This window comes from Rhineura floridana, chromosome 22 (genome assembly GCF_030035675.1).
Source record: "Rhineura floridana isolate rRhiFlo1 chromosome 22, rRhiFlo1.hap2, whole genome shotgun sequence".
NCBI classification, from domain to species: domain Eukaryota; kingdom Metazoa; phylum Chordata; class Lepidosauria; order Squamata; family Rhineuridae; genus Rhineura; species Rhineura floridana.
Genome location: NC_084501.1, coordinates 8,562,715 through 8,588,654, shown reverse-complemented (window position 1 = coordinate 8,588,654; position 25,940 = coordinate 8,562,715). Strand labels below are relative to the sequence as shown.

The following is a 25,940-nucleotide window of genomic DNA, read 5'->3' as shown; positions in this document are numbered from 1 at the left end:
TGCATTATAGTAGGAGAAATTGCTTGCAAAAATGTGTACATTAGTCAAAACTGCCTAGAAAAATGTGTTTTTCAGGAGAAATGTGCACTACAATGATGGAGAATTTTCATGAGGATTTTTTTTTAAAAAAAATTGCGAACTGCTGCAGAAATGTGGAGAACTGAATTTAAGATTAGAAAAATGAGAAACTGAGAGACCCAAAATTTACAGATCTTTCCAACCCTATGACAGAGGACAGCCAATGAACCATACATGTGAAGAATTGCCCTCCCAAACATTGTGCTACATCCAGTGTCCCCGCACTTGTGCTGCATCCAACTTGAAATGGGATGTATTTCTGTTATCGGATTATCCACAGAATGGGAAAATGCGGATTAAATTGAAGAAGGGGATGTGGGCTGGCATTTCAAAGAGGGTGATATTGTGCAGCTGCCTAGAAAATCTTGCAAGCACAGGTAGCAGTGTATCCACAAGAAACTCACATACAGACAAGCCCTTGGTTAGTTTTGTCGCAACAGAATAAGACGGCTACTATTCAAGTGATCGATGATTAAAGGCAGATGATTTATTGAACCATAAAAATATTCAAGAGCCCAGTGCATTTTTTTAGGCTATACAACCCTCCTTCAGGGAAATATCTCAGAAACAAATAACAATCCTTATTAAAACTGATGGAAGAGAACTAACCACATACACATTTTTTAAAAAACACACACACAAGGACGATGATGATAATACTCAAATACACAGTAATACAAATCCTATTTCATGAACCGACCTTCTTAAAAAAAAAGAAAGAAAAAGAACATTCATTCTCAAAAGGACTTAAAAATGGTTACCAAATATTACAAACAGAAAACATTTGTTCAGGTACTCTGTCTTGCAAAGGAGAGCTTGTGATCTCTCAAAAATCATTGTGCAGCGTGCATGGACAGTTTTCCTTCCAAGGGCCACATTTCCTTACAGACAATGTGTCAAGGGCCGCAGGCCATCTCCAATTTCTCTCTCTCTCTCTTTCTCTGCCCCCTTCCCTCCCCAACCAATGGGCTGCCAGGAGAGGGGCAGATGGTTCTTGGGAGAGGTCTCAAACAATCGCCTGCACGGGACTTTTGAAATTAAGCTGACGGCCACATAAAGTTAGAGTGAGGGCCACAAGTCAACCGAGCTCTGGAGATTACCCATCCCTGGTGTATGGAATTCCAAAGACAAAAAAAGATAGCGGAACTGGTAAATTTAGGAACAGTATTTAGCCATCCAGTTGTCTTTTTTTGTAGTTGTTACTTTTTTCTAACCCACAGCTGTAATTGATCCTCCTATTTGTGTGTATGAAATCTCTTTCCTTTCGGAAAGGGGCAGGGATCCTGAGGCCCAGGAGCTGAATGTGGCCCTCCAGGCCTCTCAGCCTAGTCCTCAGAACTCTCCCCAGGCCACACCCCTCACTGGCTCTGCTTTGCAACCCGAGTGTTTCTGCCTGGCCGAAATGTGTTCTTGAACTCTGATCATGCTTCGTGCTTGCCTGCATAGAGGAAAGAGAAAGGGGTGGGTGAGAGTCTATGTAGAAACTAGCCTACTGTACAAAAGGTAAAATTTACATTTGTTGCTCTGCCTACTTTGCCCCTGGCCCCACCCACCACTGGCATGTGGCCCTCGGAAGGTTGACCAGAAGGGAATGCGGCCCCCAAGCTGGAAAGGGCTCCCCAACCCTGCTTTAGAAGGAGATGCGTGCTGATGGGATCTCATTCTATGAACATTTACTGGAAAGTAAGCACCGCCAAATTTAGTGGGACTTACTTTTGAGTACATATGTAAAGGATTGGGCTATATGAGGAGCCTGTATCCAATTGCCATAAAAGTACACAAGAACAACCCCACCCCCCACCCCGGTTTCACCCATTTGTAGACAGTATTCTGTTGTTTAACAAATACTGTTATCGTTTCATCTCTGCTGTTGTTTTCTGAGAAACATTCATTCATTTTTAAAAAGAAAAAAACTGCTAAAATATCCTAATCCTAATAATACTCAGCATTTGCATGGTGCTTTCGAGGGATCAAAGCATTTCACATGCAGTGTCTCGCTGTAATACTTAACTAAGAAGGTTTCTGAGCGTTTGAATTGGAGGCTCGCTCGAAAAGCGAGCGCCCTTGTTTGAACGCTCATTATCAGAATCAAGGCAAGGAGGGTGGTGCTTGCTTCGAATTTGTGTGCATGTTTCACACACCAACTTCCCCCTCCCCTTGCCCCAAAGGCCCAGTGACTTTTGGGGTAGGGGAAAGGAGGGTCCACAGCAGATGGCACAGAGCTGGGATGAAGAGCTGGATCTAGGCCGTGGGCCAACTTCTTCCTTCTTCCACCCCTGCAGGCCAACTTTGACATAGGTGGACGGGGCCACCCACCTGTCAATCACCTGGCATCATTATGACGACTGGAAAAGGGGTTCTCTTTTCAAGCCCGTTCGCAAGCAGTTTCAAACCGCTGGGACACAGGCTTCAAAAGGCAATGCTTTCAGTGCCGAGAGACATCACTCTGAAGTCTCTTTGCAAGCAGTTTGCGTCCAAATGGATTTTGTTGTGATGGCAGCCATGCCGTTACCTGCCCCACACCTGACATCATATATGACATCAGGAGTGGGGGAGGTTTGGGGAGGAAATGGCCTCGTAGGCTAAATTAGGACCCCTGATGGTGCTTCAATTGCTTCCTAATTGTGGCATGCTTCTGAATACCACTTGCTAGAAACTGCAGGAGGAGAGAGTTGCTGTTGCACTCAGGTCCTACTTGTTCCATAATGGGCATCTGGTTGTCTGCTATGAGAACAGGAGGCTGGACTAGATGGGCCATTGGCCTAATCCAGCAGTCGGGCTATTATGTTCTTATGAGCGATGGACGGCTTATTCATTCATGCCCTGGCTATGGGCTTCCTAAAGGAATCTGATTGGCCACTGTGAGAACAGGAGGCTGGACTAGATGGGTCATTAGCCTGATCCAGCAACCAGGCCATTCTGATTGTCTTATGCAAGTTCCTCACCTCTGTTGCTCCAGAGGTTCAACAGAGTGTTTCCACACCAGGAATGGGACAGGGGATTAGTCCCAGCAGGAAAATGACACTATTTGCATTGTTTCCACCAGGGAAAAAGCTCTCCGGGGGAAAACACTCTGGTGGAGCTCTGGGAGAGCCCCCCCCCCAGCTGTCTCCACCACGGCTTTCCCTGTTCCCAAGTTAAGATGTTTGGTTTGGGGTTGAGGCTAAAGAAGGGGGAGGTGGTGACAGCAGGTGCTTTGAGTGTCTGCAAGCCTTTTGTGGGGCTTTGAGGGTTGAATTTCAGAATGCACATCTATCGATGCAAGATAGGCCAACATATTATGATAATTCCAATAATGCCAATGATGGAGCTGAGCCAGAAGCATAATTTGAAGGCTTTTTTTTAAAAAAAGTGCCCTAGCCGCCCCACCTATTGTGCACATCCTGATCACAGGATCTGGAATTCTACCAGAAGGATCTGTGTGAAACCTTGCTCATGTGATCGGGTCCATTCACATATTAGTCCGAATGGGAAAACAGATCAGACATGGTTGGGGTGACATGTGAAGGGTCCCTCACTCGAATAGTGAGAAAGATCATCTCATGGCTGCCCAAGGTAAGCAGAGATCCACTCCGACCCTGCCCTTCTGTTCCTATTCAGCCATAGTGGACACCCACATGTCAGGGCTGGGTCATGGGCAGCTGTCCGTGGTGAGCCAGGAACCAGAAGCCATAGGACAAGTCAGGTCCGTAATCCAGACCAAAGGGCAAACCAAAAGGCAGGGTCAAGGAGCAAGCCAGAAGTCGTGGTCAAAGAAGAAACCAGGAGACAGGAGCAAGGAGCAAGCCAGAAGTCATGGTCGAAGGAGAAACGAGGAGACAGGGTCAAGGAGCATGCCAGAAGTCAGTGTCAAAGGACAATCCAGGAGACGATGTCAAGGAGCATGCCAGAAATCAGGACCAAAGAATAACCAAAGATACAGGAACCAAAGCTTAGTAAGACTTTATTGCTCAAGTAAGGCTCAGCTGGAACAGGAAGTCCCTTTATACTCCTTCCTGCACAGGACAGCTAGCCTAGATGGGTGGAGTCAGAGAAGCGCCAGAAGGCTCTTCATCAAGAAGGCTGCAGTTCAGTGATTCACCACATGGAGCAGCTGGACACAGATCCCAGCAGTTGCCAGAACACATCATCGCACATAAAGAGAGGAAGGCTGGCAGATGAGTTGAGATCTCGGGTTCCGTAACGGAAAGTTGGAAATATTTATCCCTAGGATATTACATCGTCTCCCATTCCTCCTGCCTCACGCCCCCCCCTGCCCAGCATCTGCCTCATATTAAAAGCCCTTCCTTGCTTGTTGTTCGCATCATGACTACTCCACCCTTGTAAGGTCTGCTGTTTTCATCCTTCCAGCGGACGTAACCGGGGTCCGAGGTGGGGGTGGCAAAATTGTGTGGGTCAGAGTAGATTTGACGCCGGGGACTGTAGCCGCTTTGGTTCTCACCCTTGATGTACCCAGGAGAGCAGTCAACAGCAGGATAAGCATCCTTTCCTTTAGCTGAGTAGTAGTGGTTATGGACGTCTCCTTGCTCCGAATTGGGGGGTGACGGGAGATCAGGAGCCAGGACGACACTCATGTCACTGTCAGGAGGGGATGTCATCTTCATCTGGACGATGGGGGGCGTGTACTTGCGGCACTGCGAGTAGTTGGGGTTCCGCGTTTGGTAGCCAATCAGGGAATGGAGGCTGCTTGCGCGGCTGAATGCCTGGCTGCATGGCCTGCTGGGAGGAGCATCGGCATCCACACTGGAGGCAGGCAGGGGAATGAAAACACCACAAATCAGCTCAGGGTTAGATGAAACATGTGGGGACTGCAACATAGTGTTGCAGCATGAAGTGCTTCAGCCAGCCAGCCATACCCCAGGATGCTCTAATTCCATTCTCCCCCCCCCCCATGAACACAGGAGGCTGCCTTATACTAATTCACACCCAATGGTTCATCTAGCTCAGTATTATCCACACTGACTGGCAGCAGCTCATCAGGGTTTCAACAGGGAGTCTCTCTGGGACCATCTGCATGCAAAGAAGATGCCCCACCATTGACCAGGACTTAAGCATATGTGGATAGCTTAGCCTCTGACCCAGATGTCTTCCTCTGGCCCCTGGCCTCCTGGCCCCCTTTGTCTTTTAAGACAAATGCTTTGTGTGTAACAAAGTCTGTTTGAGATGCCACAACTGCCGTTGGGGGAAGAATGCCTTCTGGTGCAGAAATTGCAGCAGCAAAACCAATGATTGCATGCAAGGGAATACAGGAATAGGAAGTGGCCTTATGCTGCGTCAGACCCGTGGTGTAGCTCAGTATTATCCGGACTGACTGGTAGCAGCTCTCTTTCAGGCTGAGATCTCTCCCAGCCCTGTCTGGAGTTGCCAAGGACTGAACCTGAGACCTTTGGCTTGCAAAGGAGGTGCCCTGCCGCTGAGCTAAGGCCCTTCCCTGGGATCTGTCTCCTCCACGGATTTTGTCCCTGCTTCAAAGGCATCCAAACTGGTGGCTGCCACCACATCTTATGGCAGTGAGTTCCATAAGTAAACAATGTTATTGTTTTGCCATCCTGAATCTGAGCCCTGGGGACCAGTGTTGCTTTTGGGAACAGGGATGCTGCTTCAGATACCAGCCCTGCCTGTTCTGGGAGGGGACCCGCGTACTCAGCCTGTATATTTGTGAATAATGCGTAATATCCGTATGTGACAAAAACATCACCAAGTGCCCATTACTCTCTCTGCACAAGGAAATTGAGCTTCTGAATTGTTTCCTCTTTGGAACTTGCAACTTCTTGGGGCAAGGGAGGAGCAGAAAGCCATTACAATTTAGGAATTCATAGCCTGCTGTCCCCATGTCTAGGGGCCCCACAATAATTACTCATGACATACATCTGTTTACTCTTGCATTTCCCAGTTGGACTTTTGGTGTTTCTTATTCATTCCTGTGTTCTGATTAACTCTGGAAGTCCCTCTCACGCCTTTTTTTAATTCCCTGTCTCATTATTAGAAGTTAATGCTTAATTTTTCTCCAGAGTTACATTTTCCTTCCTTCCTCCCTGCCTCCCTTCCTAAACACTCCCTCTAACAGCAAGCTCGGATTCTGAGTGACAACAGAACTGCAGTCAAAACAGGGTCACTGAGAAACAGGAGAGAGGTATCCGCATAGTTGGGAGAACCTCAAGGTTTGCAACTGGGGACCTGGATTTTTTTAGCAAAAAAAATTAGGCCCCAGGTAGGGGTGGGATCCGCATTTCAGTGCCAGTTCGATATTCACTCCATCGAACTTACTTCTGATACTGCTTCGTAAGGGGTCAATGTTTGCTATTTGTGATAAATACGATTCTGGGTTTTTCCCGCAAATATATTGATATTAATATTTTTAAAAATATTGTTTTCCATAGATCAGCCTTTCCCAACTAGTGGGCCACCAGATGTTGTTGGACCACAATTCCCATCTTTCCTGAGCATTGGCAATGCTGGCTGAGGCTGATGGGAGTTGTGGTGGCACACTAGTTGGGAAAGGCTGCCATAGATTTTTTAAAATATCAATGTTTTGCTCAAAATATCAATATTAATATCAAAATATCTATACTAATATCAGTATTTTTGAGGTGATTTTTTTAAAAAAATCCGCTTCAGCCACAGAAAACCACCTGGTCTGCAAGGACAAAAAAAAGCAAATAAATAGGAAATCCAGTGTCAAATTTGAATTTTGCAAAATTCGAACACATCCCTAGCCCCAGGTAGGGAGGGACAAATCTGTTAATTGAGCCTTGCCTCAGTCATCCGTGCTCTCACAACCTCCCACTTGCACTACTGCATTGCACTCTGGGTGCAGCTGCTATAACATCTCCCAACCAAGGATCGCTTTCTGAGCTCCTCCCACTCCCCATAGTGCGTTCCTAAAAGGCATTGTTTTCTACCCTCATTGTGGTTTCCTCTGGGGTGGAATGTTCCAACAGCTCTTAGCAGGGATGTTCCTACAGCTTCAACTCTAGTGAACTAGGAAGGTTCTCCTATAAATGTAAGCCGAATCGGTAGGGATGTTGATCACCACCCAGCTCTTGGTAGGGATGTTCCTACAGCTTCAACTCTAGTGAACTAGGAAGGTTCTCCTATAAATGTAAGCCGAATCGGTAGGGATGTTGATCTCCACCCAGCTCTTGGTAGGGATGTTCCTACAGCTTCAACTCTAGTGAACTAGGAAGGTTCTCCTATAAATGTAAGCCGAATTGGTAGGGATGTTGATCTCCACCCAGCTCTTGGTAGGGATGTTCCTACAGCTTCAACTCTAGCGAATTAGGAAGGTTCTCCTATAAATGTAAGCTGAATCAGTAGGGATGTTGAGCTCCACCCATCTCTTGGTAGGGATGTTCCTACAGCTTGAACTCTAGCGAATTAGGAAGGTTCTCCTATAAATGTAAGCTGAATCAGTAGGGATGTTGAGCTCCACCCATCTCTTGGTAGGGATGTTCCTACAGCTTCAACTCTAGCGAATTAGGAAGGTTCTCCTGTAAATGTAAGCTGAATCAAATTTCTCCCCCATCCCTTGCCCCAGGGGCAACCAGGCACATGGATTTATGTGATATTTCTTGGACCCCTGGCCCCATCCACTCCCCTTGGGCCAAAAATACTCACCAGATCTCACTGGGTTTTGTCTCCACGCATTCCTGCTTTGTCTCATTGTCATGACAGTAGCAACAGCAGTCCAAGCAACATTCCTTTGCATTCATGCAGCACCGGCTTCTCCAACCGCAGCACCAGCAGCACCACAGCACCCCCCCAATGATCAAGGCCAGGGCCAGGAGAGACAAGAGAACAGATCCCCCAATGATCCATCCACGGTTGGCACCTGCAACGGACAGAGTGTGGAAAGGGGTTTCAAGTACATGAAAGATAGCACTCTTCAAGTACATGAAAGGTTGTCACATAGAGGAGGGCTGGGATTTCTTCTCGATCATCCCAGAGTGCAGGACACGGAATAATGGGCTCAAGTTGCAGGAAGCCAGATTTCGACTGGACATCAGGAAAAACTTCCTAACTGTTAGAGCCATACGACAATGGCACCAATGACCTAGAGAGGTAGTGGGCTCTCCAACACTGGAGGCATTCAAGAGGCAGCTGGACAGCCATCTGTCGGGAATGCTTTGATTTGGATTCCTGCATTGAGCAGGGGGTTGGACTCTATGGCCTTATAGGCCTCTTCCAACTCTACTATTCTATGATTCTATGATTCTAGGTCAATAAAAGCAAACTTTAAAAAGCAAGTAGACACAACATTTAACAACGGAGGGGTCAAAAACAGTAGTTGTAAAACAGAAGGGTGGTATTCAATTAAGTCAGAGCAGACCCGTTGAACTGCATGAACCGAAATTAGGCTTTAGTGGTATCATAGTGCTTTAAAGCACTATGATACCACTTTAACCTGTCATGACTTCCCCCCAAAGAATGCCGGGAACTGTAGTTTAAGAGTGCTGACAGTCGTTAGGAGAGCCCCTCTTCCCCTCAAAGATCTACAGTTCCCAGAGTGGGTTAACAGTCAATCCATCTTTCCGGGGAACTCTGGGAATTGTAGCTCTCCGAGGAGACAAGGGCTCTCAGCACTCTTAACAAACTACAGTTCCCAAGATTCTTAGACAGTGGCAGCCATGACTGCTGAAAGTGGTATAACAGTGCTTTAATGGCCACTGGTATGCCCATTAATTCCAATGTGTCTACTCTGTGTAAGACCAGCACTGGATACCACCCAATGTATACAATAAAATTGCATGTCCGTGTAGGCTTGCCTAAACAAAAACAAAGTTCTCAGCTGGTACTGAAAACAATACAAAAGTGGCAATATTAATAGGCAGGGAATTCTGGAGAAAATCGACAACCCTAGTAGCAACTCCCACTACGGAGCGTGTCCACCACATGGAGGAATTGTCTTGCAAACGGGCCACTCAGATCCAATTTTTGTGTGCAGGCAATTGGCTCGCAAAGGTCCACACAGTCCCAAGTTTTCCCCTAGCTACTCTATTACAGTAGGGCCCCACTCATACAGCAGGTTACGTTCCAGACCCCCACCGAAAAGCGAAAATCGCCAAAAAGCAGAACTCCATCAATAAAATGGCGCCCGACGCTCAGCTGCTGAGCGCATCATGCCAAAAAACGCCGTAAAAGCGGAACAAGCACCGTATGAGTGGGGCCTTACTCTAATTGAAAACCGCCGTATTAGCGGAACGCCGAAAAGCGGGGGCCTACTGTAATTGCTATTCCGCCATCCACATCAGTGGGCGGATCCTGATGGGAAATCCCCGGTGGGCACGTGTTTTATTGGCCTCTCCGCTCAATCACTCCTCCCCCATTCTCATCTCCCCCCCCCCGCAAAGAAAAGATGTTGCTGAATTTTCCCCCTCACTTTTGTTGGAAGCAAAGAACTGATAAAGGTGGCAGAGGGAGGGGTACGGAGGGGGCTTGTGAGGCTTTGTTGTTCACTGGACATCCCCAAAAGGCAACAAGCGATACTGAACAACTCCATCCCTGCCCCCACGCCGGGTTCATTCTCCCCATTCTCGGGGCAGTTTTTCACTAAATAGTCTAATGAATGATGGTCTTACCTCCATTAAAATAGATGTCCACGGAGCAATAGGCAATGCCCACATTATTGTTAACGCTGCACTGGTAGGTACCCACGTGGTCATCACACAAGTCTCTGATGTGAAGGTCTCCAGGGACAGAACCTGCTTAGCAGAAGCAAGAGGGTTAAGGGCCAATTGATTGAAACACCTCTGAGAATGTACAGAGAGCTTTTAGTGTTGTTTTTTAAATCACCCTAAGGATACAGTCCCTCTGAGTATCTGTGGCGTGCCTTACCATATCTAAAATATATTTATCATATTTGCTTAATTTAGCAACATTTCCTTTTAAAATATTGATATTAATATCAATATTTTTTTTCTGAAGGAACAAAAACCGGATTGATAAAAGCAGCGAGGGGCTAGTGGACAAAGAATGAACTTGAATCAACACCAGCCTGTTAGGTTGACAGAATGCTTTTGAACCAGCACCAGCCAACGGATCCTATCCCTAATCCATACTCTTTGCGTGAACCCTTGTGCGTGTGCTTGATTTGTACAGCTGAGTTATGTACAAAGGCAGGTACACAGGCTGTAGATTCATTGAACATTACACGTGAACAACTGTACGAGTGTGTAGCTCTACTCTTTCTGTACATCGGTACCCTTGTTGAATGCGATGTGTGAACATCCCATGTGTGCACACAGGTACACAGATTGTGTACACATGGAATGTAACATGGGAAACCTTCTGCTTTCTTGATCCTCCCCAAGCAAGGACAGAGAATGCCCCCCCTATTTTTTCCACCAAAAGGGGCACCCCTGCGGCCCTGCTGTTGCCGTCACTCACCCATCGATCCTCCAGGGGGCAGCCAATCTCTGAACTTATTCCCGTGCAGCATGGACCAACGGTAGGTGAGGGGCGGAGTGCCCCCAGAAGCAAAGCAGCGGAGTGTGACGTCGTTCCCGTACGCAATGTCGCCGATGATCCAGCACTGCGGAACCACTGGCCTGTCTGCGTTTGTTAGCAGAGAAAAGGCATTTGTATAATCATTCCTCTCGTGCCAGGGTATGGCACCCATTTAGGCCCAAGGGCCCATTTGGATTTTTGAGCAAGTGCCAAGGGTACCATCCCCTCTCGTCCCTGCTCTTCCGCCCCCCCCCGGAGATCAATTCCCGACCCCAGAGATAGAAAGAGGGAACGCGCACACGCGTACACCTTTTGCCTACTTGGATACAACCCATTCGATTAAGGATGGGGAATCTCAGGCTCAAGGGCCAAATGTGGCCCTCCAGGCCTCTCTGTCTGGCCCTCAGGACTCTCTCCAGGCCACACCCCTCGCTGGCTCTGCTTTGACCCCCAAGTGGTTTTGCCTGGCTGGGATGTGCCCTTGTACTCTGATCATGCCTGTTCCTGGTCTGGATAGAGAGGATAGAGAGAGGGTCAGGTGAGTGTGTATAGAAACTGGCCTATTGTAAGAAGAAGAAAAGTTTGCATTCATAGCTCCACCCACTTTTACCTCTGGCCCCGCCCACCACTGGTATGTGGCCCTTGAAGGATTGCCTACAAGGGAATATGGCCCTCGGTTGAAAAATATTCTCCACCCCTGAATTAAAAAGATAAGGATGTACCCTCTGAAGCACACTTAAGGCTATGTAGTTTTAACCCTTCCCGAATGGTGGGACAGCACCTCAAAACTCACTTCCTCCTGTCCCAAGAAAGAAACCATCGATGATGTCTACCTTGTACAGTGATGGTCACTTTGTGACTGGCTTCCGTGGTCTTCTTCACCTTGCATTCGTACGTGGCCGAGTCGGTGATCTGCACGTCACGTAGTTGCATGGAGGCATCGTACAGGGTGGGGTCTTCAGATGTGAACCCCACTCTCTGCTGGAGGTCAGGAGGCCCAGGGTAGACGACACGGTTACCGTGGTAACCCAGGAGCTTGTGGGGAATCAGACAGGAAGGAGAGGATGAAGGGAAACACGCTGAACAGAGATGACTGGGGCTACGGGCAGGGCTGAGTGTCATTTGTGATCCCCCAGAACACCTCCTCAAGTTCCTAGTCCTCATGACTGGAAAGATTTTTTTTTTTTTTACAACATGCAGGGTAGCAATGCCTACTGAAACCTTCGAAGCCAGCGGACTATGCTGAATAAGATGTTTTAGCAGTGGGGAAAGCCTAGCACCACCAGAATCAATTGTTCAAGCTAGTAAAAACTGCAGACTAAATTATGCAAAAGAATAGAAGCTATACAAATGTGCCTCGTTTGCATATTTTGTGCAGATGGGATTGATCATGAGATTCTGAACTAATTGCTTAATTTCATTTGGGGAGGAGATGTGCTGGGAAGATCACGGAAGGCGCAACACTCAAATCCCAAATCAGTTTCACGCTGTACTTATGTGCACATTTACTTAGGAGTAGGACCCATGGAAACCAGTGGGCTCACATCCAAGTAAAGATGTTGGCTCAGACTGCATGAACTCCCTCAAAACAAGGCAGGGGTCTCAACATTAAAGTGCTCCTCTCTTTTTCTAGATGGGAACGGGTGAGTGAGAAATTCAATTCAGTCTGCGTTTAAAGCCAAATCAATCAAATCCTCACTTTCCGAAACATTATGAGAAGTGAAACACAGCCATCCCTCAAAACTGGCCAAATTTTGCAATGGCCATTCAAAAGATATGACAAGAACGACTATATATGGGGCCAGCGTGCATAAAAATGAGTAGAGCAGTGAAATTAACATGCAAAAATGCATTTGAAGAAATGGCTTGCAAAAATGTGTAAAGGTAAAGGTGTCCCCGCACTTGTAGTGCGAATCGTTTCCGACTCTTAGGGTGATGTCTTGCGACGTTTACAAGGCAGACCGTATATATGGGGTGGGATTGCCAGTTCCGTCCCCGGCCTTTCTTTACCCCCCAGCGTATGCCGGGTACTCATTTTACCGACCACGGATGGATGGAAGGCTGAGTGGACCTCGACCCCTTTTACCAGAGATTTGACTTCCTCCTTCTGTTGGAATCGAACTCCGGCCGTGAGCAGAGCTTTCGGCTGCATGTGTTTATCTGGAGAAATCTGCGCTAAAATGCTGAAGAATTTTCATGAGGATTTTTTTTTTAAAGCAAATTGCTGCAGAAATGCCAATAAAATATAACACTGGAATAATGAGACGCGGAGAGAACCACGACTGACAGATCTTTCCATCCCATTCCCTAGATGGGGGGGGGGGGCTGCTTCTGCATTGCCAAAAAAAAGAAGGTGCAAATTTGCATATGCTAATTTCTATGTATAGATGCTACTGAAGAAATAATTACTAAAATGTAAAGAGAAAATCTAATCCATCTCACCCTACGGTGGAAACAGATGACCTGTTTGCGTGCTCAGTCCGCCGCCCAGGTGCCAACTGTTGGATAGGCAACGTCAAGGTTCCTGTTCTCCCTCTTTAAACCAAACTTGGACTGCTTCAAGCAGAGCATCACCAGCGTGGCGCCCGCGGGCACCAGTGTGCCTGCCAGTACCTCTGATGGCACCCGTGAATTGTCTCAGGAAATATTCCCTCAAAAATCCCGTTTGTTCTTCCTGCTCTGCTCCCATTTGCGCTGGCTCAACCTCTCCTTCTTGGAACACACACCCCTGAAACGTGCCCACATTGCGTCGGATGCCAGGACTAAAACACCCTCACTCCTTTCCATTCGGAACAGAGGAGAGGTGTAAAGAGCTTCTCTCTGCGATAAAGCGCAACAGTGGCAGACAGAGGAGCCTTTTTGTGTCCATGTGTGCGATGCCTGCATGTCCGCCCCATTTTGTGGTCCTGTCTCTTTTTCTGCTCGTTGAGGTGTGGCACCCATTTTGTATTATGCCCAGGGGTGTAGTGGTCCAGGGTCTCAGGGGGGTCTTAGACCCCTTACTTTTTTGGGAGCAGGGTCCCAGCAGGGTCCCTCTGTCTCCAGCATCCTGTGAGCCAATCAACAGAAAAGGGGAGTGTGTTAGCCACTGAGAAGAGTCCCCTAACATGCTTCCTTGTCCTTTTCTGCTGATTGGAGCCAATCAGATTGAAAAGAGGGGAGTTATCTACTGAGAAGACTCTTCTCAGTAGCTAACACTCCCCTTTCATGCTTACTGGCTCCGAGGGACATCTGTTGTTGTGGGAGAAGGCATTAGCAAGGATCTCATTCTCAACCCAGGAGCAAAAAAAAGCAGGGGCATGGCTGTGACTATCATGAAGGGACCCTGCACTTCTGAATTCACCACTGCACTACTGATTATGCCACACACCCCTCACAGCTGCCGTTTTGTGACTGGCCCCCTCAGCACTTTCTCAAAATTCTAAACGTTCCCATGGGCCCCAAAAAGGCTGGTGACCTCGGAAGTAGAGGATGTCTTCAAAAAGAAGTCTGTACAGTAGAGTGCACGGGCAACTTGCCAGCAGTCACTGGGTGCCCGTTTCTGGGAGCTTAAAAGCACAAAACTCACCGGATGGTCCTGAGGATTCGGGCCTGGCTTCACTTGCTTCCATTCAATGTCCCAGTCGTTGTCCGGAGTGTTGTCTTCTGGGTCTGAAGCAAAGGGACACCCCAGCTTGGCCGACTCCCCTTTGGGAAGGTAGATGACCTTCTGCCCATCTCCCTTGATCCTCACAGCAGAACTTGCAGCTAAACAAGAAAGAAAGACAGATCAGCATTGCCTGTTAAACCAGGTTTAAACCAGTATTAATGTGAAACCAGTATTAAACCAGGTTTAAACCAGTATTAAACCAGTTTTTTTTCCACCAGAAAGGAATTGCAAAGCACAGGGGCATTGATACTCCAGTTTATCTGAAGGACCGCCTCCAGTATCATCAATCAGGCCGCCTCACAAGATCAGCCTCACAGGACTTTCTCTCGGTCCCTCCAGCCAAAACAGCGAGGCTGGTGCTGACCAGGGAGAGGGCGTTCTCGGTGGTGGCCCCCACCCTCTGGAATTCTCTCCCGTATGATCTCCGACATGCTTCCTCTCTGACAGGTTTCCGGAGAGCTTTAAAGACCTGGCTCTTCGGGCAGGCCTATAATCTTGGGGTAGATTAGCTTTCAGTTGTATATATGAGATGTGGTGTTATCAGAGATGTTATATATTGTATATTGTTTGTAGTATTTTAATTGTGTTGTAAGTCGCCTAGAGTGTCTGTATAGTCAGACAGATAGGCGTCTAACAAATAAAATTATTATTATTATTACTATTCCTTGCTGTTCAATTATCACATAGTATCACAACCAAATGTTGCATTCAGGGTGTTTCTGTTCAGGATGCCAGTCAGTCAGCTGTGCCTTGCTCCAGGATGTTCCATTCCACCTCCTTGGTTTTCCATTTCCCCCATCAATGGTCAATCAGTATTTTTTGGATTTCCTTCCTCAGGTTATTTGTACTTCTTTAAACCTTGGGATTCTCCTCCACCAAAAAACCCTTGCTACCTCCCCTCTTGTGTGTGGGTAGTGCCATTTTGGCTGCACAATTAACGGCACCCGCCTCTGGACATGAGAAATAACGTGATATTTCCGATCATAGGGTTGATTCCAAAATTCTGCTCAGCCAAATTTCTCCTTGGAGCACACAGGGTCCATATCTTTTTCCCCTCCTCTGTGGTCACAATGCGCATGCATTTGCGTTGATCAAAGCAGGGCACCGAACCAGTTTCAGTGCAACCGCGCGTACATTTGTGTCACATTCATTTTGCACATGGTGCTCTACCAAACGGCAGCAGCGCATGTCGGTGAAACAGTGCAGAAAAAGAACCTCGATGGGAAACTATGCACAACTGGTCAGACCTTATACTGAGTCAGTAATAGGACCAATCGTGGAATAACAGAGGAAGAGAATGAGAGAACATCTACTAATTCTTAGAATTGGATGAATTTTCCGAGACATAGGGTGTCCACTAATGCATTACCAAAAAAAATGTTAAAAGGACATATGCTGAAGATGTGTCTCTTTACCCTGGCCTTTGACAATCAAGAGAGAGATTTTTAAGACCCATTCTGTACTTTGGATTGTGGACAGCTGGTTTCAATGTGGTTTTTTATGTTGTTGTAACCTGCCCTGACCTCATAGTGAAGGGTGGGCAAGGCATCCAAATAATAATAACAACAGCCCAGCAAAACAAAAAATAAAAACATCCCCTCCCAAAAAAAATACCAAACCAGAGAATGACAATGAAAAACATCAGCAGGACCCAACTCAAGAAAAATGCAGACAAAAAGTGGGACTTCAGGTTTTTTCAAAACAGGTCGAGTGATATACATGTCACACAAACACACACACACACAAGGAGCCTTGTACCCAGGATTGCTTGGGAATGGTAAGAATCCAAAAAAAACATAAATCAGTGCAGTTTTGAAAGGTTTAGTCTTGATTCAAAATGGCGTCCGATTGTATCCAAACTTCCAAACCTAGTCAAAAACCATGCTCCTTGATCTCAGGAGACGCCGTGCACAATCTGGATAAAATCAGCGCAGCTTTGAAAGGGTTGGTCTGCCATCTGCATTCCAAATGGCCAAGGAGGGAAAAGAAAGAGGGGGAGAGAGACCACCCCAACCCTCAACCATCGCCACCCGTGGGTTCGGCAGCACCTCTGGGAGTTGGAAGGGGCCAGCGACAGCCTGACAGTCAGCGGCTGTGGCACGCACAGTAGAGACCTTCTCCCAGTCTGCGTCTGTGTTGGAACTGCGTTTGAAAATGTTTTCAAAGCTTTAGGTAAAAAGATGTTTCTAAAAATTATTTTGGTTTTCTATGTTTTCTTAAAGACATTTTCTTTTAATATATTTTAGAGTCGAACATATTTTAAGAGTTTTAGAGTGTTTTTCGTGGGTTTGTTTGCCACTTGGGCTCCCACTGGGAGGAAGGGTGGGATACACATTTATTTATGTATTTATTTATTCCTACAGTCATACTACCCTGAACACGCCTGATCTAGTCTGATCTCGGAAGCTAAGCAGGGTCAGGCCTAGTTAGTACTTGGATGGGGACCGCCCAGGAATACCGGGTGCCGTAGGCTTAGAGGAAGGCAATGATGAACCACCTCTGAATACCTCTTACCATGAAGACCTGATGAATATATCCAAAAAAGATTCATAGGGTCACCATAAGTCGTAATCCATTTGGAGGCATATAACATTATTATTATTATTATTATTATTATTATTACTTGTCAGGGGTTGAAGCTGCGTATTACCATGTAGGTTATGATTATGTAGTTGGGAGTGAGTGGATGGAAGTAGATTTAAATCCCCGGAGGAGAGCCTGTTCTAGTATCGAACTGGGCTCCACTCGTGTGAGAGATAGGGGAGGAGTATTCTGTGGGTGTGAGGCAACAACAACATTTTATTGTGGCCAGCCAACCATTAATCAGTACACAACTGGATAAATGCATCATTATAAAATCAGAAGAACAAAGGCGAGGATTCAAACATTCTCCATTGAATGTCTAAGAGCTATTACCACATTCAGAAATATCTCTACTTGTTCAATAATGAATTTATCGGATCCCTCAAGGAAAAAATCAGAAGAGTAAGGATCGACTAGGAAACTGCCTCATAAAAGGGTAGATTATACGTTCTCTGACCCCTTGATAAAATCTACAGTAAAAACAAAAAACACATGGGAAACTGTTTCAAGTTCCAGTTGATTACATGGACAGCACCTATCTTTATTATTATTTATTATTTATTTATTTATTTATTAAATTTCTATACCGCCCCATAGCCGAAGCTCTCTGGGCGGTTCACAACAAATAAACATCTGAAGTACAAGTAAAACACAAGTATATAACACAAGTTAAAAATGTATTAATTAAACAAAAGAAAATAATATAACCATCATGAAACACATAACTAACTGCAAAACTCAATGCTAAAATATAAAAATGTTATCTTTAACTGGAACTTGGGCAAATCTGCCCTCCAACATCTTTGGACAGCCATCTGTCAGGAATTTGAATTCCTGCATTGAGCAGGGGGTTGGACTTGATGGCCTTATAGGCCCCTTCCAACTCTACGATCCTATGATCCTATGAATGCATCAGCAGAACAGCTCTTCTCTGCATAGGTACTGTTAAAAAGTGTAGGTATGACAGAGCGGTTAGATGCAGACAAAGTCAGGCCCAGCAAGCGCAGTGAACAAGACCCATTTGTTAAGGTATGTAGCTCTTGGTCATCCACATCTTTTATTCTCTCTTTAACAATGGATTTAGCTTGCATTGGGTCCAAGGACAAGAGATAAAAAGGAGACAAACCAACAGCACTCATCTTAGGCGCGGGGCCTGACTCCTTTAGTGCTTCAGAGATGGGAGAGTCTCGTACATGTACGTGCTTGGTAGTGATGTTTTGCAACATTGCTGAGTGCAGATGGTTGATGTATGAGTGGTTGGCTGATATGTTTGAGGCAGCAAATGATGGTGAGTGACGGCATAGCTATGTGTTATGCTGGTTGGTGTTTACATTATACTGCCTTCTAATATTCTTTGACTTTTAGATTGTGTTTATGGATATGGATATTGCCCGTGTATTTTGCTTAGTCAATTAACTCAATATGGTTTTAATTGCACTTTGAGTATTCTATTGTAAACCGGTTTGAAATCTTTTGGATAGTAAGTGGTATAATAATAATAATAATAATAATAATAATAATATGGCATCCAATTTTATCCAGCCATAAATAAGAACCTGCTCCTTGAACCATCATGTAAAATTTGGTTGCAATATCTTAAGAGCTGTCCTAACGAGTAGCAAACAAACTTTCCAAAATATATAGGATACAGCACGCACACACACAAAACCCACACAAACGATTAGCCTTTATCCCCCAGCCACTGTGGGCTTGCCTTCTTATTAAGATCACCTATGGGGGTTCCCTTGTCAGTGCCAAACCCACCGTCCATTGGAGCAAGAGACAGGGCCTTCTTTGCTGCCACCCCTGATTTTAGAACTCCCAACCTAGGGGTGTTCATCTTGCCCCCTTCTTCTTGACCTTCTGCAGCAGCGCTGAGACCTTTCCATTTAGGAAGGCCTTTTGGCCTTTACAGCAGAGACGGAATGAGTGTCCCTCCAGATGTTGTTGGTCTACAACTCCCATCATTCCTAGCCAGCATGGCCAATGGTCAGAGACGATGGGAGATGGAGTCCAGCAACAGGTTCCATCATCCCCTGCTTTACAGACTAGGTTTTTATTACTTGTTTACCATAATTATTTTAACTCTGATTTTTCAAGCTGGTTTTTTCTTTTCATTATGTTTTATGATGCTTCCCAAAGCAGTTGCTTTTAAAATGTTTTACTGCAGGCTTCTACTGTTGTTTGTTCCCTTTATACACTGCTGTTTTTATTGTGTTGCATTTTTCTTCCATCTGGAAACCTATGTCCTCACTGTGGGAGGGTGTGTGGATCCAGAATTGGCCTCCACAGTCACTTACGGACCCACTGTTAAAGACCTTATCTTGGAAGACAATCTTACTCGGCCACAAGTGATCACCTATGAATGAAATGAATGAATTTTTCTGTTTTCCTAAGCATTCTTGAACTATGGTCTGCTTCACGTGACCCAGTAAGCCAAACTATGACCCCATCTGTGCTATCCATTTAAAGCAGTATCATACCACTTTAAACAGCAATGGCTTCCCCCAAAGAATCATGGGTACTGTAGTTTGTGAAGGGCGCTGAGAGTTGTGAGGAGACCTCCTATTCCTCTCACAGCACTACAGTTCCCACAATTCCCTGCAAAGAGGGATTGACTGTTAAACCACTCGGGGGAATTATCGCTCTGTGAAGGGAAAGGGGTTTCCTAACAACTGCAGAGCTTGGAAAAGTTACTTTTCCAAGCTCTGCAACTGAGGCACCTTGGACAGCTCCATGGACGTTCAGACAAAAGCCCAGAGCGGATTCCACTGCCCCACTGACATGGAGTCACCAGCCACTACTGACTCTGAATAAGACTTTGTTGGATGAAACCCATTCTTACAAAAAAAAAAGTGGCATCCTAACAGTATTTCAGGTTTTAAAATGGGATTGCATGGAACAGCGCAACTGGCCTGTATCTTTTTTAAAGCCTGCTTCATTCATTGCCTTTCCTTTAGAGAAGTATGTAGGAAGACAGGAAATGGCGGCTCTCCAGGATTTCAGGCAGAGAATACCTCCAAGCCCTATCTGGAGACACCAGGGATTGAACCTGGGACCTTCTGCACGCAAGGCAGGCGCTCTGCCACTGAGCTATGATCCTTCCCTTAAAAATAAAGCACGATGCCAGTCCTCATGGTTCTGAATAAACTGCTGATTTAAATAAGGACATTGAAAGGCACCTTATACGAAATCAGACCATTGGTCTATCTAGCTCTGTACTGCCCACACTGACTGGCAGGGGCTCTCCAAGGTCTCAGGCAGGAGTCTCTCCCAACCCTACCTGGAGGTGCTAGGGATGGAACCTGAGACCTTCTGCATGCAAGGCAGATGCTCCACCACTGAGCTATGGCCCTTCCCCAAAGGGTATTTAACAGTGCAGATCTCACACGCGATCCCTGGAGTGGTGATCTGCCCACTCTATAAAAGTGTGCGTGTATGTTTCTGTCGTATATTCAATATCAGTGTAAGACCCACTAAGTGGCAAAGGAGGCAGGCAGAGAGCCAGGGTGGTGTAGTGGTTACAGTGTTGGACTACGACCTGGGAGACCAGGGTTTGAATCCTCACACAGCCCTGAAGCTCACCTTGGGCCAGTCCCTGCCTCTCAGCCTCAGAGGGAGGCAATGGCAAACCACCTCTGAATACCGCTTACCATGAACACCCTCTTCGTAGGGTCGCCATAAGTCGGGATTGACTTGAACGCAGTACGTTTACATTTTTAGCCAGTTGGAGTTCCCCAAAATTCAAAAGGCACCTCAGGTGTTCTCTGGGGGAAACCACGCAGCGGCTGCTCTGAGTCTCTCCTCCTTCCACCTCGCCAAAAAAAAAAAAATCTCCTCATTCTCTCAAACGCAGCTGCAATCACAGAACAAAACAGAAACTGTTGTCGCTCTGGCACAGCCCTAACCTCAGATGAGGGCTTTCTGCCCTTTCGTTGGAATACGGCGTCTCTCAGAAGCTTGCTGCACTTAGTCATACCTCCTCTCAAAACCGAGATTATTGTCTAGGATTAGGATAATAAAGGGGTATGATAATCATTAAGAATCACTCAGAAAGAAACCTGTTTCCCAACTCTATCTAATAATTAAAATGATGGGATCCCCTCCAATTGTCCCTGTTTACCAGGAAGGAGCCTGATTTTCTCGTCCTGGGCCCCCAGGAAATCACGGTTCCTACTGACTGATCCGTTGAGAGGAACCGTGCTGAGAACAGGCTGCGCGGCTGGGTTCTGCGTTTCCCCGGTTGGCAAGCGTCCAACCTGGGAGTCAGGGCTACGTGTGGGGAGCGCCGCTCAAAAGCACTGTCAGCTCCTCAAAACAATCCATCTGTCAGAGGCTTCTGAATACCGATTGAGTGTAAGGAGAGGAGAGTCGCTGTTGCGTTGAGGTCCTGCTTGGGGACCGCCATTTAGTCAGTCACTTTGAGAATAGGATGTTGGACAAGATCGGCCACTGGCCTGATCCAACAGGCCTGTTCTTATGTTCTTTATTTGGGGAGTAGGAGGGTAAGATCGTAAGACTGGGTCAGGCCCCATCACCAACCTCAGTTGGCCTTCAACCAGCTTCTGCCTGCCTTCTTTGCATACAACAGCCAGTGCAGGGGACGGCCCTAAATGTCAGCTTCTTCCTCCTTCGTCTCAACGTTGCCCTTGTAGAACGCAGCAGGGAGGAGGAGGGAGGCAAGACTAGAATTACTCGGCTCCTCCTGTCATTGGCTTTGGCTCCATCTACTGTGGGCTTCCTGCCTTCCCCCCCACCAACCTCAGTGGGCACCAGCCACCATTGCACGTCGATGGCCATGACTGCATCTTGTAGGAGTGAAATTCATGCAGAGGACTAGGCAGAGGAGGGCCAGGGTCTCTTCTTGATCGCCCCAGAATGCAGAAGAATGGGCTCAACTTACAGGAAGCCAGATTTCGGCTGAACATCCGGAAAAACTGCCTAACGGTTAGAGCAGTATGGAGGTGGAACCAATGGTCTAGGGAGGTGGTGAGCTACCTTGGAGGCATTCAAGAGGCAGTTGGATAGCCACATGTCGGGCATGCTTTAATTTAGATTCCTGCACTGAGCAGGGGGTTGGACTCAATGGCCTCACGGGCCCCTTCGAACTCCACAGTTCTTTGACTCTAGCCTATCAAGCTGGGCTAGCCCATTAGATGAGGTGAGCCCCTTATTTCAGGGGGGCAGTTCGGGAGGAGCAGCAAAGCAGCATCCCTAAACCAGTCCACCTGCGGGGTTGCTCGTCGCCACTGTTTCACTCCCTCACCCTCCAGCCTGTGTCCACCATCCCTAGCCATCCCCCTTTTTATTTGCACTGCCCCTGCCTGAGGGAAGGTCCATAGCTCAGTGGCTGAGCATCTGATTCGTGTACAGAAGGTCCCAGATTCAACCCCCAATGGCATCTCCCGGTACGGCTGGGGGGGGGGAGAAATCATATCTGAAATCCCTGCTGCCAGCCAGTGTGGCCAATACTGAGCTAGAGGGACCAATGGTATGACTCAGTAGAAGGCGGCTTCCTGCATTCCTATTCAAAGCAGGAGGAAGCCGCCACAAAGGTCCCTGAGGTGGTGGCACGGAGGAGGTAGCAGTGGCGCAAATTGCCCACAGGCACTCTCTCAAAACATATTATTGTTTTCCTCATCAATCATCATCATTTTTCTGTCCGCCTTTCCTCCAAGGAGCTCAAGGTGGCATGGCACGCGTGGCTCTCCTCCTCTCCATTTTATCCTCACACAACAACCTTGCAGGGTAGCTTAGGCCGAGAGACGGGAACTCGCCGGGGCCACCCAGTGTGTATCACAGCTAAGTGGGGATGTGGACCCTGGTCTCCCGGGGCCTAGCCTGACACTCTGACCACTGCGTCACGCTGGCTCTCCATCAAGCTCAGTATTGTCAACACTGACTGGCAGCGCCTCTCTAAAGATTTCAGGCAGCCCTACCGGGAGATGCCAGGCATTGAGCCTGGGACCTTCTGCGTGCAACGCAGATGCTCTGCCATTCAGCCACCTACAGCTCCTGCACGGGACACGCCTCCTCCGCCTCCTTATAGTGTGGCTGAATAATGCAAAGGAAAAGCAGACATTCCTGACTCCCGCCCCTGCCCAGTTTTCTCCCCGTAGCCTTCTATTCCGGGATCAAATCCAAGGTGCATCTTGTCCCTGCCCATTGCACCCTGGGAAATGCAGAAAGAGGGCCTGATGTTTTCCCCCTAGTCTCTGATTGGAGGTAAACTGCGTCTGCCCAGGGAGGCTCTGCTTCTAACTATTATGATTTAATAGTTCCTGGTGGACATCCTCCATTTACTGGTCCAAACAAATGAAGGGGTGCAAAAATGAGGTCAGTCTCAAACAGGCAGGCTAACAGGCCTGAACACCAAGGTGATGCTGTCTCTCTCTTTCCTCCTTTCTGTCCTCCCACAAACCTCGCCTGCTTGTCATTTCAACTTGTGTTGAAGCCCCTTAATGCTCACCCCCAGGACTGAGGGCATGTAGCTTCATTTCCTTACATTTTGGGCGTGGAAGAGGACTTCTGGGGATAGCGACAGGGTGATCTGTGGGGGGGGGGGAATGGGGCAAAGCCAGGGACAAAAGTGTTCTGGCCTAACAAATCTGGAATAAATATAGCCCTGGCGAAGACGGGTTGATCTCAGAGGAGCATTCTTAAGCGTAGGCAGATCTACTCCCAAGGAGGAACGGGTGAGAAATTCAATCCAGTTCATGTTTCAAGCTGAATTTATCAAATTCACCCTTTGCGAAACAATATCAGAACCGAAACATAGCCAGCCTTCGAAACTCGACCTCTTCTGAATTTTGCAGCGCAGCTCTCTAACCAACCAAAGTTTGCAAAAAGGCACGCGTGGGATGAGTCCACAAAATGAAGTCATTCGTAAAAAGACCATACAAAAATGCACCCCGTTAGGAGAAAACTGCGTGCAAAAAACATGTACGTTAGTCACAGCTGCATACAAAATGGGCTTATTAGGAGAAAGATGCACTCAATTGCTGAAGCATTTTCAGGAGGATTTTTTTTAAAAAAGAGAGAAATTGCTGCCAACACGCGGAGGATTGAATTTAAGAGTAGAAAAATGAGAAAGCGACAGAGCTGAAATTGACAGATCATTCCGTCCCTGCTCACGAGTAAGTCCCACTGGGTTTGAACGCAAAGAAAGTATACAAGGGATTTCACATACATACACGCATCCAACAGACCAATACAGATACTGTTCTGGAAAGCAAGCTAAAGCAATAGCTTTCTGATTTCTCTCTCTCTCTCTCTCACACACACACACATACACACCTACTGCCTTAATTAATTAATTAATATCCCGCTCCTCCTCCTAAAGGGAGCCTAGAGTGACAAACACCAGATGATAAAACACTAAAAAATATATTTTACAAAATCTTGAAAACAAAATATATTTTTTAAAAAATCTGGAAGACAAAACATCTCTCTAAAAAAAAATCTTAAATACAAAATATATTTTTAAAAAAATCTTAAAAAGAAATTCCAACACAGATGTAGGCTTTGCGAACAAAACCTTCGTCCTACTCAGAGCAGACCCATTAAAACTGATGGCAATGACTAACTTAAGTCCATTAATTCCAATGGGACCCATTCCAAAGGGTCTACTCTGAGCACAGCTTAACGGGAGATGACCCTATTACCATCAACATCGCCATTATTAAACAACTTTGATTTTTCCAACTGTTTCAAAAATCCAAAAGAGGGAAACGCTTTCTAGGCTGCGTCCACACATCATACATTTAAAGCACATCGTTTCCCAGGATTCTTTGGGGGGTGTTAAATGTATGGTGTGTATGTAGAAAGCCAAGAAAAGTAATGAAGAAACTAACAGGAAGGAACTCTGGTGCGACAGAAGAATGGGGCAACTTCAAGAAGCATCAGGGAGGGGCCACATAAAATGCAGTTGGGGGTCACATGCAGTCCCTGGGCTGTGGGTTACCCACCTATGGCTTACATTGATCCTTCATAACCTCATTTCTCTCTCATTCCATTGTTTTTATTTCTCCCAGTGCCCAAATGTCAATTAAAAAAGAGAGAGAGTTGGCAATGAATTGATCGTAAAAAGTAGATTGGAAGTGCCTTGCAGGCAGGGGGCTTTTACCTTCTTGCTTGCTGAGCTGCGCAAAGCACCACATTCTTTCAAGGGCCACCTTGTCCCTATTGGAGGCACAGCCATAGGTTGGCTGAGAGGCGAGTGGGGACAGGCAGGGCCTTTTCAGCGGTAGCCCCGCTGCCACCCGATGCGTTTGCCAGGCCCCATTATGGACGTCCTTCAGAGTTTTTTATTCTCCGAGACGGTTTTGTGATTTGTATCCTTGCTGCTTTTACGGGTTTTGGTCTTTCAGTTGGTTTGCCTATCCATCATCCACTATGAATTTTTTATTATTATTATTAAATAGGAAAAAATGGAATATAAACCTTTTTAATTAAAAAAAGAGTTGGTATTGTAAAAATAATGGGTTCTATCCAACCAGAGTCGATCCATTGAAATGAATGAACCTAAGTTATTCATGTCTATTAACTTCAATGGATCTACTCAAAGTAGGTCTAGCATTGAATACAGCCCAGTAACTACACACATTTGAACTAAATATATTTATAGAATTCATCCCCCTCTTTCCTTCAAGGTTCTCCAAGTGGTGTACATGGTTCTCCTCCTACCACTTATCCTCACAACAACCCCGCAAGGTAGGTTAGGCTGGGCTACCACGGTGAGAATTTGCACCTGGGTCTCCCCATTCCTAACTCTGACACTCTAACCACTACACCGCACTGCCATTCATCAAAGGTAACCCCTTTTTTCTTGATCATAACATCATATAATCTTGGGGGTTCTCTTAGTAGGTCATCTCCCGTAGACCTTTGCTTTGCACTCAGCCCTTGTTTGCTACTTTGGCAGCACAAAAATTAAATACCTTACGTGCATGCATATATAAATAAATAAGTAAATAGGCCTAGCCTTACCGAGGATCACGCAGCAGAGTAGGAGTCGAAAATTCTCGTTCCCTGCCATCACAGAAAATAATTTGTGGAGAGACGATGAAGAGCGTGGCAGGCTCCGAGGCAGGCAGAGTCTGTTATGGCTGTTCTTGAAACGTGCATGGAATGTTTTCTCCCTGGCTCAATTAGTCTGTGCAGTCAGGATTCCTTTGGGTTGACT

General features: G+C 46.5%; 1 protein-coding gene and 1 pseudogene across 2 annotated transcripts; one reads left to right on the top strand and one right to left on the bottom strand.

Annotated features, from left to right (window-relative positions):
* Nucleotides 1-559: 559 nt before the first annotated feature.
* Nucleotides 560-25,940, bottom strand: LOC133375053 (V-set and immunoglobulin domain-containing protein 8-like). Of its 2 annotated transcripts, XM_061606523.1 has the most exons (8): nt 25,745-25,940; nt 14,093-14,271; nt 11,358-11,559; nt 10,465-10,629; nt 9,657-9,779; nt 7,696-7,909; nt 4,520-4,821; nt 560-1,516 (listed from the first exon to the last, which is right to left on the bottom strand). In XM_061606523.1, exons 1-8 carry the CDS (start codon nt 25,791-25,793, stop codon nt 1,500-1,502), a joined length of 1,251 nt encoding a protein of 416 aa, XP_061462507.1. In that variant the 5' UTR covers nt 25,794-25,940; the 3' UTR covers nt 560-1,499. The 2 variants fall into 2 exon arrangements, with proteins under 2 accessions (XP_061462507.1, XP_061462506.1); XM_061606522.1 differs by lacking the exon at nt 560-1,516 and having other exon boundaries at nt 1,886-4,821; nt 25,745-25,939.
* On the top strand, nt 16,529-16,646 carry LOC133375282 (5S ribosomal RNA; annotated as a pseudogene).

Coding starts and splice junctions, on each gene's coding strand:
- LOC133375053 (XM_061606522.1), bottom strand. CDS start 25,793: ATGGCAGGGAACGAGAATTTTCGACTCCTACTCTGCTGCGTGATCCTC. Junction 10,630..11,357: donor AGTGACCATCACTGTACAAG/GTAGACATCATC, acceptor TAACAAACGCAG/ACAGGCCAGTGGTTCCGCAG. Junction 7,910..9,656: donor GGACATCTATTTTAATGGAG/GTAAGACCATCA, acceptor TGTCCGTTGCAG/GTGCCAACCGTGGATGGATC.